The following is a 17,458-nucleotide window of genomic DNA, read 5'->3' as shown; positions in this document are numbered from 1 at the left end:
TTTGGATTGGAAGGGACCTTTAAAGGTCATCCAGTTCCAACCCCCCTGCCATGGGCAGGGACACCTTCCACTAGACCAGGTTGCTCCGAGCCCCATCCTTAAATGTTTCCAGGGATGGGGCAGCCACAGCTGCTCTGGGCCAGCTGTGCCAGGGCCTCAGCACCCTCATCATAAAAAATACCTTCTAGTCTGCATCACCCCTCTTTTAGCTTAAACCATTACCCCTTGTCCTGTCACAAGGGGCCTTGCTAAAATGTCTGTCCCCTGTCATTTTTGTGTTCTTCTTTTCAGGTACTTGACTCCCAAACATACCCTCAAAGTCTGCACTGCAAAGAGACACGCAGCTTGCAATGAAGACTGAGCAACCTATCAAGCAGGAAATGCTGGAAACATGCACCTCTCCACTTGATCCATGACTCCAGGCAGATCTCTCTGCCCTGAGAGCCCAGAATTCCCTCCAGAGAGCCTCAGCAGGTCCATTTCTGATGCTACACAGAGAGTGCAGAGACAGTGCATGTTACTGGCTTCAACACCCAGAAATCTCTCTCTCATCTAAAGGACAGTTCAAGACCCTGCTCACACTGACGGAGAGCAGATTCTGCTCCTACCTCTCTGAATAAGGACTCTCTTTTGAATTGTGCATGAACAACAGGTTTTGCAGCATTAGAAAGAAATTACGTCATGAGGAGCACTACACTCTTCTGTGAGCCAAAGGATGAGCCCTCAGGAGGTTAAAAACCAGCAGCACCCAAGTTCATACAGGCAACGTGCCACACAAGACACCTGGTCCCTTGTTTCAGAGCCTCTTGGAAAAGTCAGATTCGCTGAATTGGAATTTATTTCAAGTTCCCACCCGTTTCACAGCTGACCCAGGACAGGCTCTGAATGGGAGCACAGTGCTGTGGCCAAAATAACAGCCAGTAAAACCTGCCCTTGGCAGGAACAAAACTGCTGCCACCAGAACAATTGACTCTGCCACAGCCTCCTCCTAAGGGGTCCTCAGGAAAAGCAGGTGGCAGGAGGTCACACATCCTTGCCTGGGCAGTCTTTAAAATGCCTGCCAGAGATGCACAAGTCTCAGAAGAGGGACCAGATGCTCTCAGGCCTTTCCCATTGATTTCCTGCCCGAGTGGAGCATGGCTTCTGCTCAGGCCCCTCCTGATTCTGCAGTGTTTATGCACCCCCTGAACAAATTTTGTTTAGATTTATGGCTGGAGAACTGTAATGCAGCTGAAGTGCACTTTTACAGACTGAAAACCAGACATTTAGAAACAGATTCATTTGTATTTATTCACTCAAAACTCCTCAAATCTTGCATCTTCTGCAGTATAAAAAAAGAAATAAAAATGTTTACTTACAAATCAAAGTTATAACAAGCAGAACCATCAGTGGATAGCTACAATATAAAAATATGCAGTATTTCCAGCACTGCCGACAACTGAACATCGGAATTTTAAATATTCTTCCCCTAAAATTCCAAGTATCAAACAGATACCTCTACAAGGTTCAAGTTACTCAACAAAGAATCATCCCACAAGTTAGTCCAGTCCTTCTGTAAGGAATGTGTGAGCCAGCTGACACACAGATCACAGTGCACCAGACCTGGAACAAGTGCTGGAAAAGACCTTCTTGGCTACATCCCCTGCCAAGGTGGTGACACTGTACTAAACAAGGAAGGTAATTTCCCTGCACAAAAGAGACTGAACTCAACAGCAGGAAAAATACAGCACAATGCTTCCCAGCTGAGTACTGACATCTAAGAGGAAGAAAAACGTGTTTTAATGTATTTAGGCTTTGATTTAGATTAAATACGATTTAATGTATTTAAAAATGTAAAGAATATAACCAGTATTTAGGGTATTCTTAACTAATTTAATGGGTTTGTTTCAAAACTCACAAGATCAAGAGGGTCTCAGACAATTAATGACAGTTTGTTCCCTCCTGTCAGCTCTAAACAATGTAGTTACACACTCATTTGGGGCTGGTGGGGGGAAACCAGAACTTGCTTCTTGCATGCCCCATCCTCACATCATTTATGGAAAGCCACAAAAATAAAAGCTGACTGTTTTCTCACACTAACAAATACACATTCAAATTCCCTCCCCAAAACAGGAAGCTTCTCACACACTGATAGTTTTCTCCAATGACTTGCACCCTTGAAGCCTTCAGAGACAATCCAAAGAAAGCATTAACCATCTTGCTGCTGAATGAAAGGGTTTGGAATAGCTTCCATTCCATCCTGTGGACAGATAAGAACCACAGAAGTCCCCCTGCAAACCACGAGTCCCAGCTGACGGGTGTCTTCTGTCAGTTTGAACTGGTCATCCGGATCTGAAAAGCAGAGATCCACAGTTACAACAGGAAAATTAAGGAAAAGAAACCAAATTACACACGTGTTTTTTTCCAGGTGTCTCTGCATTGAACACATGGACTACATGGCTCAGGCAGCAGTAGTATCTGATGGTTTCAAGATATCTCTGATTTACTAATTTTCAAAGTAGCACATGCCACAGTGAGCAATAAAGAACTTTGCTTTGTACACAACAAAAAAGCAGAATGCATTTATTAAAGTATTCAAAGGCCCTTTCATTCATCCAACCAATAGCACACGTGCAAGTGATTAAAAAAAGCTCCTGGTCTCATTTCAAAAATCATTTTAGATAAACATTTGGAGATCAGTGCAAATCAGAAAAAGACCCTGACTTCAGAATGCACTAGGGACAGAGAGCACCAGTGCATTCTCAGACTGGACCCAACAGGGCTGTGGATCAAGACAGACAAACACACATTACCCAGTTCTACCACCTGTGAGATATCACTATAGTCAATAAAAATGCACTACACATCTTTTAAAAATCCCTTTTAGGAGCAAATCCAAAGCTTCAGGTGTTACCTTGTAAGCAGTCAACTTGCAGTTTCTGCTTATTCACTCATAGATCCGTAAAATTTCTGTTAAAAAACAAATCACTCAGGGAAAGGGAAGCTTTCCACAGACTGCACATTACTTACCTCGCATGTACTCAATGGTACCGTCCAGCACGAGGTTCAGAAGAGGGTCAAATCCTTTCAGGACACCACTTGCTATTGAAGACCACAGAGAAAATGATGATTAGAGACCAAAACCAGGTATAGAGCAACTCAAGACTTCATGAAAGGTAAATTCCATTCTGCAGCCCTGTTCCCTCCTTCAGTCAAGGCTACCAAGCAAAGGAGACCAGAGATACTAAAGAGTGCCCTCTATAGCAACAGTAAGTGCACAGAACCTGCTCTGTGCTGTGCCAGCTGAAACCTAGATTTTTCAATCAAGTCTTCAAAATGCTCTTCGAGACATTTTTGCTTTCAGCCCATTCCAGGGGCATTTTAAGAATACTTCTGCATAACAAATCAATACAAGTCACACGAAGGGAAAAAAAAAAAAAGCGACCCTAAAATCAAATAAATACCCTTAATGAAGGTTTATGATAAAAATTAAGCAGGAGTGTAATATTTTAAGTGCTTTTCCTCTTCCAGGTGCCCTCCCAGCACATTACCTCTTTAGCATAAGCACTGCCTCACAGGAAGGCACTGCAGACAGACCAGCACTTTGTTCTAAAGCAGATCACGATTCCACGAGACTTGTCACCAAATAAATCACAAAACTACACAGAGTGATCTTCCAGTTTTAAAAATACACTTATCAGTAAGAGGTCCGAGTAACTTCCAAACCCTTATAAGCATCAGGTCCCAGTGGGGGGGATTTAACCCAGCACAGGGTTAACTCAGACAAACAAGTGCCTGGGGGTAGCACTGACAGCTGCATTGGGATGCACTTCCCAGCTGCAGAGCAAGGGACAACAGGGATGGAAAGGCACGGTGACACATATTGAACCATAAACTCCGGGCACGTTCAGCATGTTCAGAGATGAAAGGCAAGACTGAAAGGCAGGACAGTTGTGTTGATCATTACAACCATACACGTTTCTTTGCTGCTTTAAGCGCGCCCTTGCAATGCAAAAGACCTGCCGACACAAGGCGGTTCAAGACAGCTAATGAAAGAAGGACAGCTAATAAAAGAAGAGGTGCACCGATGAGACACAAAGATAAAAGTACAGCCAGGAGATTAATGGAAAAGCGAAAGGAGAAAAGCTTCACAGCAATGAATAAAAGCACCCGCTACTCCTCGCCTTCTCGAAGGGCGAGGGAAAAGGCAAAGGAGCTCCGGGCTCACCTTCCCGCCCGCCCTGGAACTTCACCCGGATGGTCTTGTCGATGTACTTGGAGAGGTCCAAGATGCTCTCCTTCTTCTTCTTCTCCTTGTCCTACGGCAGAGAGGCACAAGGGCTCGGTTAAAGCCCTCCCGCGGTGACACAGCCCCGGAGCGCTGCTGCGGGTGCCCGCGGCGGCGGGGCGGGAGGGCAGGGCGGGGGTGCGGGTACGGCACGGCACAGCACAGCACAGTATTGCACGGTACTGCACCGCACCGTACGATATGGTACAGTACAGCACAGCACGGCACGGCACCGCACGATATGGTATGGTACGGTACGGCACGGCACGGCACGGAACGATATGGTACAGCACAGTACAGCACGGTACCGCACAGCACCGCACGGAACGAGATGGTACAGCACAGCACAGCACAGCACAGCACAGCACAGTACAGTACGGCACAGCACGGCACGGCACAGCACAGCACAGTATTGCACGGTACTGCTCCGCACCGTACGATATGGTACAGTACAGCACAGCACGGCACGGCACCGCACGATATGGTATGGTACGGTACGGCACGGCACGGCACGGCACAGCACCGTACGATATAGTACAGCACCGCACCACAGCGTACGGTACGATATGATATAGTATGGCACGGCACGGCACAGCACCGGACCCGACACCGGAGCGACACCGGAGCGACACCGGAGCGACACCGGAGCCCGGGCCGCCCCGCGCACGCCGCTCTCACCGCCATCTTCCCCGCGCCGCCGCCGCCGCCGCCGCCACCGCTCGCCATTTCATTCGGCGCCGCCAGAAGTGACGTCCCGCCCCGGCCGAGCCCGTTGGCCGCTCGGGCCGGCGGGGCGGGACGTCCGGGGCGGGCTCTGAGAACCCGGTGCGGAAGGGCCCGGCCCGGGCCAGGTCGGAACAAAGCGGTAGCGGCCCGGCATGGCGGCCCCGCTCCGCCTCTGGCTGCTCCTGCACCTCCTGCCGCAGGTCAGTGGCTGCGCCGGGCCGGGCGCTCCCCGGCCGAGGGCGGGAGCGGCTGCGGGCACAGGCGGGCCCGGGCGGGCTGTGCGGGGTGTCCGGGTGGGTGTCCGTGTCCGGCTGTGTGTCCGGCTGTGTGTCCGGGTGGGTGTCCGTGCCCGTGTCCGGCTGTGTGTCCGGCTGTGTGTCCGGGCTCGGGGCCTCCTCGGGCGGGCGGGAGCGGCCGGGGCGCCCGGAGGTGCCGCGGCCGGCGGGGCGGCCCCGCCGCGGGCCCGTGTCCGCAGGGAGACGGCGGAGCGAGCGCTGCGGGCCCTGCCCGCCGCAGTCCGCCGGTGTTTGTGGATCTGCGTCTTTGGGCTCGTCTGGGACTTTTTTCTCCTTTCCGTGGTTAACAGCGTGCTGCTCGTAGCTCTTCAAACCTCGGGTCCCCGTGGGCCCGGCCCAGCAGCCCCGGGGAGGGGAGCGCAGCCCAGCCCAGCCGCAGGGACGGAGCTGGGCTCGTCCCGGCTGACAGGCTCGCTCTGAGGAAGCACCAGTGGAGAAGAAGGGGGATTTCCACCAACCCTATAATCTATCCTGAGTCTTACATTCTCATGACTTCAACATTAATTACTTTCGTAGGATAAATTTTTAAGGGTGTGACGAGCTAGGCATGTAATCCCAATACAGGAGAGAGTGGATTTTTAGCTATTTTATTACATGGTATGTAACTTTTGTATTTTAAGTTCTAGTGTTTTGTGCTCTGAAAATGTTGAAGTGCCATTTAACGTGTCGTTTAGACTTCTTAAATCTTTATTAGGTAATTTGGAGGGTGCTGTGTCTTCTTGAGTATTATCGGTGTAACATCTTAACACAGCAGTCTGATTTTTCCCTCTTCTGTATCTGTCTGCATGCTGATGCCTTGCCAGTGATCTTTAGTTACAATGTGGTCTGGTTACCAGCTAACTTCTTTATTTCTGCATCGTCCCCTTTTTTCCTTCATCATCTTTTTCTGGTCATCCCTTTCTTATTCCTCTGTGCATTTTGTCATCTCCACTGACACTTTGTGTGGACTGGTAGTGCCAGCATAGGCCCCACAAATTAATAAAATGCAGGAATGGGTCAAAGACTGAGATGGAGTCAGTTTGATCCAGCAGTTTGGAGAAGGTGAGCACGTGGCAGTGCAGGACAGCAGGTGAGATTGTCTACTGGTGGGGACTTGGAGACCTTGCCTTCAGCTCCATGCGTTGCAGCACATTCCCTTCTGTAAGCATTTGCTGTGTTTGTGCAGTGGAAGTGTTAACATGCTTGAGCAAGCTTGGGCAGACTGGCCAGGGTGCTGAAACAGTCCTGCTGCCGCAGTGAAAAATTAATGTTCTGTGTGCTGCCAGTACGTGTCTGTTAGCCAAGCTGGCTTGTTTAAAATTTGTTTGAATACCTCATATGGTGCAGTACTTCTGCATCTCCTGTGCTTGCACTTGCTGGGATGGTTTTGGGTAGTACATCCCCCTCAGCCTGAGGCAGAGAGCAGTGCTCTGCTGCACTTGTCCTGTCGTGCTACCCCTGTGGCTCATGGTCAGGGTCATTCTGGGGACAGAGCTGGCAGCTCTCCTCATGAGCTGCTGTGTGCATTTGCTCTGTACCAGCTGTGCTCATTATCAATGGCTTACTCTTGCCTTAGTGTTGTTGGGCGTGTACCTTTTGTCTCCCTCCTTGAAACAGGATAATAGAAATTTTTGTTTGTTTGTTTGTTTTTCCATGGGGCAGGAGGAGGTGGTGCCCACATTTGCTTCTACACTCTGATTTAGGGAGAAGGAACAGCTTGGCTACTGAAGCATTACTCTCCCAAGTCTGGGTCCTCATTTGGGAACACCTGAAGAGGGGTGTGATCTTATAGATCCAAGATCTTGCTTTGGTGTTCAGGTTCTCACATTTCATTTAACTTCCCATTCCTTCATGGCATTGCTACCTCTCAGTTGTCCTGTAAAAACAGCACGTATACATGAGCCTTTCATTAGTGATGAATACAGTAACATGATCTGCAGGGAGTGTGCTGGATCTCACTGGCCTTCATTGTAGCAGCTTTCAGCAGAATATTGAACTGTGGTGATGGTTTTATTTTAAATCAGGGTACTCTATGATGTAGGTCCAGAGAGTTGAAAAGACTGCCTGAAATTCTGGATTGAGGTGGTGGTTGGCAGTTTACTCTCCTGGAATTGTTGCATTATGAATATGCAGCTCTCTCCCCTGCACAGTGTTTGTTGAAGAAGTGGGTTTTTTGTGTGCAGATTTGCTGTCTGTTGTTGCTGGTCTCCAGATGAATTGGTGCAGTTCATGGGGCAGAATGACCCCAGCTCCTGGGAACTCTGACATGGTACCTGCTCTAAGAGCAGGGGTAGCTCATTCTTTCCTTCTTGAGGGAACACAGCTCCCAGTATCTGTCAAATCTCTCTGAGATTCAGATGGCCAAGTCAGCTCATAGAGCTTCTGAAAGTGGAAAAGGTGTGTGGGGCATCCAGGTGAGTGTGGGGCCAGAGGCAGGGAGGGACAAACAAGACAGGGCCACTGGGTTGGTGGCTCAGTCACTCATATTGCAGTTCCTTGAAATACTGGTGAGCTGAATTCTTCATCTCTGCCTCCTTATATCATATAACTTGCAAGTCCCAGTGCTTGTCTCAGAGCTACATCAGTTCACCAGCATGACTGAAAAACTCACACAGCAAAAAAACTGGGGAGTGTTCTGCTCTTTTCTGCATTAAATAAACACTGGAAGGACCCGATGAGATTCAGAGCCAACAAGCATGTCCTTCTAATGCCACAAACATTAGATTAGCTTGGTTGCCTGTTAAATTTTGCCCTGAAACTTTGTTTCACTTGTGTCAAAACCTTTTCCAGTTTTGCAGCTTTATGGAAAACAGTTTGTTTTGTGTTAATTATACACTATTATGTGCTTTTTAAGCCACAGGATTAGTAAGAAGCAAGTATCATAATACACATTATTGTCACAGCAGCTGTTATTTTTCTATGTTTGAAAAAGACTGGACTTGACATCCAGACACTTGGAAAAGAGCCCTTGGGGGTTGTAGGAACATTGTATAGGATCTGCACAGGAGATGACATTTTTTCTGCTGGGTTAATCTAGGATATGAAGTGATCTCTAGGAATTAAGAATCATAAATGTTGCCAACCGTGCCACTGAATCAGCAGCATTGCTTTGAACTTTTGTTGTCTGATACCTAGTGACATGAATAAAAACAAAACTGGAAGCATCAAAGTGGATGGGAGCAAAATTGTAGTGGCTGTTGACAGACTTCAGAACTATGATTCTAAGTGATAATTGCCTTGTAAAGATGTCTGTTAATCCACTTTCTCCAAGGGACTAAATTCTTCACAGAGTTTCTAAAACTCTTCTGCTTTTAGCCCTGCTCATATTGTCTTTAATTCCTTTCATGCTTGATTTTTACTTGGCTTCTGGCACACAAACCCACATAGCTTCTAAAATGTTTTGAGCACTTCACATTAGGAACCTTTTACTCCCTTAATATTCTTTTGAAGAACATCCATTAAGTAGCTCAGAAAGCAAAATAGTGTATTACTGTCTCCAGGGTGCCATTTGGGGATTATTCCTGAGTTCCAGTAATGGTTATCTCCATGTAGCAACACACCCTGTGCTTACTCTCGTTTTAAAGATGTGTAGTTTATATCTTACAGATGTAAAACTTAACTGTACAGGTTGATTGTTCCACAAATACATAAAGCTGTTCAGTTCCAGGAGTTAGTTCCTGCAAAACTGCCTGAAGATTTTGGAGAGAGTTGTACCTGTAATATTCAAAACTGAGCTATTCCATGTTTTGTTTGCTCATCTAAGCCCAGTCAGACCCTGTACAATAGGCAGGAAACACCTTTTTGTTCTGGTCTTTGGTGTGTGTCTATTTTCATCTCTCTGGCTTGTTTCTCTTGAAAGTCAAATCCAAGATGATAAGGATGGATTACTTTTCTAAACTGCTTCCTTTTGCTGAAAGGGGTTTAGGTGCCATGATTGGATACCAGAGATATGAGTTAAAAAGTCCACCAAGGCAAGCAGTTGGACCTTTTGTTTCCTCACTCCATACACACAACAGTGTCTCCCCTTCTCCACAAATATCTTGGAAACTTGCACTGTGCTCAGGTGGTTTTGATCTGCACTGACTGATCAGTGTGACCTCCCATGCTTCAGGACAACTGTCATTGGTTCTAGAGCACTTAATAAACACTAATGTTATAAAAAAAAAAAGGGAAAAGTTGCTGCATGAGATAGCAGAGATCAATTATATACTGAAGAACTAAATATAAAACTCTCTACCTCCTGTGTATTTTTATAATGATGTTTCTTTACTACTTTGCCATCACTTCTGTGTGTGTTAAAGGGCCATTTTACAATGGGGGTGGTAAAACACTAGCACAGGTTGTCCAGAGCAGCTGTGGCTGCCCCATCCCTGGAGGTGCTCAAGTCCAGGTTGGATGGGGCTTGGAGCAACCTGAGCTTGTGGAAGGTGTCCCTGCCCAAGGCAGGGGGTTTGGACCAGGTGACCTTTAAAGGTCCCTTCCAACCCAAACCATTCCATGGTTCTTAAAAGTGTTCCAAAAAGCATCTTTTTACCCTGAGTGCTTCCTTAGGGGTACATGGTAACTTCTGTGTTGTGGGGTTTGAAATAAAGAGGGAGAAATAAGTGATGGATTCTTTTAATGGATTTTTGAACATGCTTGTTAAGACATGACTTTGCTGCTGACTTCAGTCATCTTTAGTATCTTGTTCCTCAGCTGCTACCTGGAGAAACAGATGTGTAAGTTGTATTTGTAAGAGTGTAACTACATAATTATTGATTCATCGGTGTGTTTGGCTTATGAATGTTAAACTAGATGTTGACAGATTAGTCTGTCACAACTTTCTCTCTAATTAGTAGCAGCAATGCTTAGGGATTTCTCTCCAGAACAAGGTTTCATCAGTTCTGGTAGGCACAAAGTGATTTCCTTGGGGAAAGCTGAGTCAGAGCAATAGAGCAATTAAACATGTCTTCAGTCGATGACTTCAGTTTTGTTTGAGTGTTGAACAGGAGAAAGACAAGGAAGAATGGAAAGGGAGGAGTTGGGGGTGTGGGTAGAGGAGAGTAGGACACAAAGGGGGATGGTAGAAAAAGATAGTTGGGGGGGTGGTTTGTTTGTTTTGAGGTTTTTCCAGTTTTTTTCCCTAAACTCACTGCTGGTGGTGAACTGCTGGTCTCTGCTCATCCTGTGTCCTGGGGTCACTAATGAATGGCAGTGAGTGTTCCATCAGAAACCAAGTGTGTGACTAGTTCAGGGGAGCACCAGGTCAGTTATTGTAGGTGTTTCAGAGATTTTATTTCTGTTTAAACACAAACTTCAAAGTGCTAAGTGCTAGTAAGGATTATTGAGTGTCCTCAATTAAAATGGAGACCCTTCCCTTTACAGTAGGAAACAAATACTCTTGGAACACAGAAATGATAATGGGAAGAATCCAGTTACATGGAGCAGTGTTTGGTATTCCTAAGCACTGCATTCCCAAATCATTGGGCTAAAATAGTATTTTGAGACTGCTACAATTAATATGTGGTCAGTTTTTTCCTGTCTAATAGCTCATGAGAAGTTAAAGTACAGCTATAATTTGCATTTGCTCTCTCTTTTTATAATCTATTACCAGACAACACTACTTGAACACTGAAGTAGTTCTGTAAGAGCACTGAGATGCTCTGAAGCAGCCATTGAAGATCAGCAAGACTGTCCTTCAAAAAGAAGCATTGATCTGGATTTGTATAATTGAATTACATTTTTTTAAAAAAAAACCCTCAAAAGTTAGTTTTTTGTCCTACTTTCTGAGCATTTCTTTTGTGTCTCGGTGTCTTTCTGTCTGAAACATTAAAAGCTTTTTGCAGCAGCTGGTCAGAGCTTAAATTGAATTCTTAAGGTGTTGGTTCAGACCTGAGCAGATGGTCACAGAATGCACGTGAGCAGACTTGGTACCAAGGAACTGATGTTTGGTATTTTGTATGAAGTAAAGAGCTCTTAACTTACACTTTTTCAATGAGTGGAGATGGTGCCTGACACTCCTTCCAAGACAGAGCCTGCAGTCCCAGCGTGGCTGCCCCGAGGAGCACAGAAGTGTCCCCCAGAACTCAATGGTGGCTTGGCTGATGTTAAAATGACACTCTGAATGCCTTCTTGTTCCAGCCAGGACAAGAGCCTCTTGTCAGAGGGAGAAGCATCACAAGGGACCCATTTGTCATTTAGAAATGGGCAGCAGGATTTGTTTCAGAGTCCTTAGAACAGTAAGAACAGACCTCATGACACACTTTGTGTTTCTTCAACACCTTCCGAGGGCGGGGAGGATTTACAATTATTTTGGCTCAATTAATATGAGAATGAAGTTAAAAGCAGCACATTTTGCAGTTAGATGTAGTTTGAGCACTTTGCTGAACAAGCAGAGTACATACTGTGCAGTGTATCACAACTGTGAAGATCCCTAAAATTGGTATATTTGCTCCATATTAATATGTTTACTTTTCTTCGTAGTCCTTGTTCTCTTTCTCCAAATTCCTACAGGATTATGTTCTCTTACTTCAGTTTCCAGGAGTTTTTCAGGAGGATTGTGACATTTACATGATGCAAAAGGTGGCTGACCTCCTTATAAAAGCAAGCATGACGTTCTATGGCATCAAATATCTTTGTTTAATCATCTGCCCGGTTGTGACCTCTTCCAGTCTCTTCCAATTCACTGTGGGGACAGAGTGAGAACCACAGAAGGCCTTGACACTGTGCACAGTGTTCAGCAATAACTAAAACATTAGTTTGTTATCAGCGTTGGTTTGGGCACAAATCTAAACCACTGCACCATACCAGCTGCTGTGAAGAAAATGAACTCCATTCCAGCCAGACACAGGACAGGCCTCTAATTATAAATCCTAGATATGTAATCTTCAGTACTTAGAGCATATATTGTTGGAGTTTTGACAGCAGTGACTGCTGGTCGCTGAAGCAGGAATAAATAAATGCAGTATGTAGATTTGAGAGTCTACATGTGCTACCTAGGACAGAAAAAGAGCTGCTGTTGCTGTGGGGTCTTATCACACCTACAGCAAAGGTGTCCAAGGTTGAGTTTTGGTGTGATGTGAATCTAGCGTTGATTGTTACTTTAGGCTGTACTTTCAAGAGTTGTTAAGGGCCAGGCCTCTTATTCATAGAATCATAGAATGGTTTGGCTGCTAAAGGACCTTAGACATCACCTACTCCCAGGCCCCTGACATGGGGTGGGCTAGACCAGGCTGTTCAAAGCTATATCCACCCTGGTCTTGAACACTTCCAGGAGTGGGGCAGCCACAGCTTCTCTGGGCAACCAGAGAAGGTTGGCAGGGCCTCACCACCCTCAGAGTAAAGAATTCCTTCCCAATATCCCATCTAACCTTGCCTCTGGCAGTGGGAAGCCATTCCCCCTTGTCCTGTCCCTCCAAGCCCTTGTCCAAAGTCCTTCTCCAACTGTTTTGGAGCCCCTTTAGGCCCTGGAAGGGGCTCTCAGCTCTCCCTGGAGCCTTCTCTTCTCCAGGTGAACCCCCCCAGCTCTCCCAGCCTGGCTCCAGAGCAGAGGGGCTCCAGCCCTTGGAGCATCTCCATGGACTGCTCTGGACTTGCTCCAGCAGGTCTGTGTCCTGGAAGCCCCAGAGCTGAGCACAGTACTCCAACTCTCCTGTGTGTTCCACAGTACTCCAGCTTCTTTCCCTTGCTCTGGTTATATCCATGTATGCACCAGTCTGGCTGTGTTGTTTGTGGTTGGGGTTTTTGGTTTCTTTTGTTGGGTTTTTTTTAAACACATCCACTAAGCTTTCGTTTGATTCTTTGACCAGTTGCTGTGTAGGAGGGAATCTGCCTAATGTATCTTGAAGTCTTTCTTTGAAGCATGATGGAAATGATAACAAATTCCACTGTACTCCTTGCACAGATACAGAAACTTTGTAGAATCTTTTCTTAAAGAAATAGAAAGCAGGCCAGTCAACAGCAAGTTATGTCCATCACTTCTGCTATTTTATGTGACTTAAAATTCTCATGGTGAAATTTTTGTTTTGTTTTCAGGTGTACTGCGAGTATGGGATGGTTCATGTCCTTTCAGAGAAGGGGAGCAGCAAAGGAAAAGACTACTGTATCCTCTTCAACTCTCAGTGGGCCCATTTGCCACATGATCTGGGTAAAGCTGTAAGTACCTAGCTAAGTAATGACAGAAGAATGCCCTCAGAAATGCCTTTGTTTCAAGGAAACTTGTAATTTCTTACTTGGATTAGTAGAATTTGAAGCAACTGCTTTGTTTACTCTTACTTAGAAAATATTTTTATCTGTTATCTAGGCAGTACTAAGATAGCAATATTCATTTCCAGGCAGAGGTAATGACTGTTACTGGTTCAAAACAAAAATCTTCCAACACTGTGATCAATGAAATGAAAATGATGCATAGCTGGGGTTGGAAGGGAGTTTTTGTATATCAACATGATATGAGAAGATACCCCGTGGCTTTGTTAATGTACTGAACTGTGAGCTTTAGTGCTTTCTTAGTCATAAGTCTTTCATACTTTTGTCAAGTGTAAGATTAAGCAGTCACAAACTGTGTCAAGCTTTTGCTGCATTCTCCAAATCTGTGTGAGCTGACAATTGGGTCAGTTCTTTATTCTGTGAGGAGGAGTTACTGTCACTGGGTGATGAAATCAGCAAATGCACTTTGATGAGCTACTGATAGAGGAAGATGTAGTTGACTGATACTTGGTTCATTGTATTCCTCCATTTACCAGTTGAGTGCCCCACAGAATTATTAGTGTTCCTTATTGATGTATAATCAAGTCTTAATTACTGTGATGAGTTTATTGCAACTGCAGATCAGTCCCCAGATACATCAACAGCTGCCTTTGCCTTGTGCAGACCCAGCTGATAAACTCTTGCCCTTGCCCTCACTGTGTAACGTGAAGCAGCACTTACATGACAGACTTGTATTTATGAGGGTTGGGGACTGTACTGTAAACATCTCCTTTCAATCAGTCTCATAAAAATTCACTGGAAATATCTTTCAGTAGCTCTGCAGGAGCCAATCTAGTCCAGAATAGCTTGCAGAGACACTTCCCCATACACTTGGGTTGGGTATGCTGGATCCCTTCCATATCTCCGTTTCCTTCCTCAGTTCTCTCTTGCTTTTCCCTTCCTTCACATTCTCCCTCCTTCTCCTTCCATACTCCAGCAGTACAATTCATTAACTGAGGTGGTGCAGTGCACCAGCCTGAGCTCACTCTGCATTTGTGTTCTGCTCTGATAGAGTGATAAGCTTACCTGAAACTTGGACTACCAGGAAGTGTGTGCAGAGAATTTTACTGTCTCTAAAGTTGGAGACAGCAGTTTTCTGAATAAACAGCCTGGTGCTTACCTTCCCCTCCTAAAACCAGAGAGTCTGTCACACAGGTATTTTATCAGGTACCTGTGGGTTTCTAATACAGAGTGTTCCATCTGCCAGTTTTTCAGTTTAAAACTTTACCCTGACACTTCCCAAACCTAACAGCTCACCTCCAGTGAGGACTGTGACCTGCTTCTCTTAGCACAGCTCAGGTATTGGTAGATAATTGCAGTTTTCAGATGACTTGCAAACAGAACTGGGCAAAGATGCTGGTGGTTTAGATTTTGCAAGGAGCAATTTGTGCCAGTGTTACTTCTAAAACGTTGAAGTGTCTTTGGGATGTTCCTGTTTAAACACACCAGACTGGATGTCTTTGGGTCTCAGGAGGGTTAAAACTAAGGAATTGGGGCAGGCTTGCAATATCTGTGGATCACAAGCAGTGAGAGAAGCAGCCTAGAATCCAGTATTTAAGTTCTTGGGATACAAAATCTCAGCTCACTGAATATGGTAAGTTTAAACGTGGAAGTTTATTTTTGTTGCCCGTGCATTTGTACTTTCCCCCAGCCTGTGTTTCAGTTTCTAGCTGTTCATACCCTCCCTCATCCCAGCCTGCCACTCTGCCACCCCAGCAGTGGTAACACTTTGCTTTACTCCTCCCACATCTTGGTTGCAGGCAGCAGAGCAGCAGTGGTGCTGAAGAAAACAAATGCAAGTGCAGATCATAACCCAAAGTTTATTACCAGTAGACTTCTGCACAATAAGGTGAAGCAAGGCAGGACCCAACATAATAGAGAGGGCACCACTGTTTTGTGTTTCTCTGAGAATACTCAAATCACTCCATTACTTAAAAGTTTTAAATTACCCTTTAGAAACTCTGTGGTTCCTGCTCTTCTTTTATAATTTTATGGATATATAGATGTGTTTAACTGATACATAGTGTGTTTAACTGATTTTTTTTCAGTCACTTCTGCAACTCCAGGATCAGACAGCATCTGTTTTGTGTTCTCCTTCTGATGTACCTGATGGGGGATTTAATAATCAAATCCCCATGGTGATGCGAGGAAATTGCACCTTCTATGAGAAAGTGAGGCTTGCTCAGATAAATGGAGCTCGTGGGCTGCTGATTGTTAGTAGAGAGAGACTGGTGAGTCTCTTTTTATCTTCCTATGTTGCTGATACTCCTCTGATGTTAGATATTGTCTTGTTTGGTGCACATTGCTGGTATTTAATGCTCCTCTTTAAAATAAATAATGTGTGTGTATTCTGCCTGTGTGTACATTCCATAATTATGTCTGGAAATCATACATCTGAGGGAATAATAAATGAAACAACAAGAGGCACTCACTTAAGCAGGAAGAGTCTGCACAGAGCTCATGTGATATTCAAGTCAATTTGAGTATTACTCAGTAATTACTGTTATTCCATGTGAAATACTGGAATCAGAGGAGGAGGTTGGTTTCTTGACTCTGTTGTACTACCACACTGAATCTAGTGCTTTAAATTCAGCTGGAGCATCACCAGCATGTGTTTTGTAAAATTAGTAGTTTTGAAAATGAAATTAGTAGGTTTGAGTACAATCAATCCTAGAGGCACACATCAGCTGTAAACCCATGACCCTGATGTGCAAAAGATACTGCTCGAATTTTGGTTGCTGCATTTTGCTGTTGCAGTCTTTAATGACTTCTGTTTTACTGGGAACAGTCATACATTTTGACCTTGAGTTTTTGCTGTCGTTATGTTCCTTTCTAGAACATTTTTCAAATTGGCAGAAACAGAACTTGCAAGTTTTAACCCTTTTTAAGCAGTAGAATTATTAGCAGAAATATTCTTACCTCTTCTGAACTGTCTTTCAGGTTCCTCCTGGGGGAAACAGGAGTCAGTATGAAGAGATTGATATTCCTGTGGCTCTGCTCAGCTATACTGACATGTTAGATATTGGCAAGGTAAACTTGATGCTAAATGCTCTCATTTAGATTATCTCATGCAAGAGATAATATTATCTCATGTAGGAAGCTGTACTCATGAAGATTGCATTACTGGGTTTTGAAAAAAATGAAGATCTCTTGGGAGGTTATTTCTCATCTTTGGAATAAAATCAAAATGGAGCCTGGTGCTGGAAATAAATATCACTAATAGCAGAGCCAATAGATTACTCCTAAGTGTTTATAATAAAACCTGATTCTGAGCCTGCTTAGTGAAAATTAAATAAGAGAACCTTTTGTAAGGTAGCTTTTTGGGTGTCCTTCACAACTCATGTTTACCTCCACAGAGTTTTGGCAGCTCAGTGAAAGGGGCAATGTATGCACCAAATGAGCCTGTGCTGGACTACAACATGGTGATTATCTTTGTCATGGCTGTGGGGACTGTTGCAATTGGAGGCTACTGGGCAGGAAGCAGAGATGTGAAAAAGTGAGTATCTGGAATTCAGCACGTCAGTTTTCTTGTATTTTTCATAGGAAAAAAAAAATTATGGTGGTTATGTGAAGATCACCTGGTAGGTCTGCTAGTGGGGTTTAGAGACTGTGTAAGCAGAATGGGAAAATACTGATGTGATGTTTGAAAGGCCCTGAGTCTTCTGTTGACTTGATCACTGTAGGAAATCATTACAGTATAAATTGCATGTAGAGTGTTTTTAGTATTTTGCCATGTCAAAAGGCCAAACCTTTGAAAAGCTCAAAAAAAGAAAATTATCAAGTAATAGGCTTCCTGTTGGGCTTTTGCAAAATTCCACCAGAAAAATATCTTGTTAAAAAAAAAACCCAAATATATAATGCAAACCAAATTGATTAGGTGGCTAACATATGCTATGTTTGTTATGAATCTTTTAATGGGATTTTATGGTTACTTTTTCCCAGTAAGGCTGGGGGAGGAGGTGATTGT

General features: G+C 44.7%; 2 protein-coding genes across 4 annotated transcripts in view; one reads left to right on the top strand and one right to left on the bottom strand.

Annotated features, from left to right (window-relative positions):
- Window positions 1–1,264: 1,264 nt before the first annotated feature.
- On the bottom strand, window positions 1,265–5,033 carry LSM7 (LSM7 homolog, U6 small nuclear RNA and mRNA degradation associated). Its single transcript, XM_017833697.1, has 4 exons — window positions 4,946–5,033; window positions 4,208–4,298; window positions 3,010–3,081; window positions 1,265–2,331 (listed from the first exon to the last, which is right to left on the bottom strand). Exons 1-4 carry the CDS (start codon window positions 4,991–4,993, stop codon window positions 2,189–2,191), a joined length of 354 nt encoding a protein of 117 aa, XP_017689186.1. The 5' UTR covers window positions 4,994–5,033; the 3' UTR covers window positions 1,265–2,188.
- Window positions 5,034–5,061: 28 nt separating this feature from the next.
- Window positions 5,062–17,458, top strand: part of SPPL2B (signal peptide peptidase like 2B) — a 29,897-nt gene continuing 17,500 nt past the window's right edge. Inside the window, exons 1-5 of one of the 3 annotated variants that reach the window (XM_017833696.1) lie at window positions 5,062–5,193; window positions 13,282–13,401; window positions 15,540–15,722; window positions 16,432–16,521; window positions 16,848–16,987. In XM_017833696.1, coding sequence (XP_017689185.1) covers window positions 5,146–5,193; window positions 13,282–13,401; window positions 15,540–15,722; window positions 16,432–16,521; window positions 16,848–16,987 — 581 coding nt within the window. In that variant the 5' untranslated portion in view covers window positions 5,062–5,145. Of the gene's footprint in view, window positions 5,194–12,807; window positions 12,852–13,281; window positions 13,402–15,539; window positions 15,723–16,431; window positions 16,522–16,847; window positions 16,988–17,458 lie in introns of those variants that run through there. The other 2 variants (XM_017833694.1, XM_017833695.1) reach the window with 2 other exon arrangements.

Source organism: Lepidothrix coronata, unplaced genomic scaffold (assembly GCF_001604755.1).
Source record: "Lepidothrix coronata isolate B3197 unplaced genomic scaffold, Lepidothrix_coronata-1.0 Scaffold219, whole genome shotgun sequence".
Lineage (NCBI taxonomy): Eukaryota > Metazoa > Chordata > Aves > Passeriformes > Pipridae > Lepidothrix > Lepidothrix coronata.
The sequence above is the reverse complement of the archived record's forward strand: the minus strand, read 5'-3'. Positions and strand labels throughout refer to the sequence as shown.

Bases quoted from the DNA above. Each gene is read 5' to 3' on its own strand.
- LSM7 (XM_017833697.1), bottom strand. From the start codon at position 4,993: ATGGCGAGCGGTGGCGGCGGCGGCGGCGGCGGCGCGGGGAAGATGGCG. The intron at 4,299-4,945 runs GTGAGAGCGGCG...TCTCTGCCGTAG, and splicing joins GCGGCGCGGGGAAGATGGCG to GACAAGGAGAAGAAGAAGAA. The intron at 3,082-4,207 runs GTGAGCCCGGAG...GGTCTTCAATAG, and splicing joins GTTCCAGGGCGGGCGGGAAG to CAAGTGGTGTCCTGAAAGGA.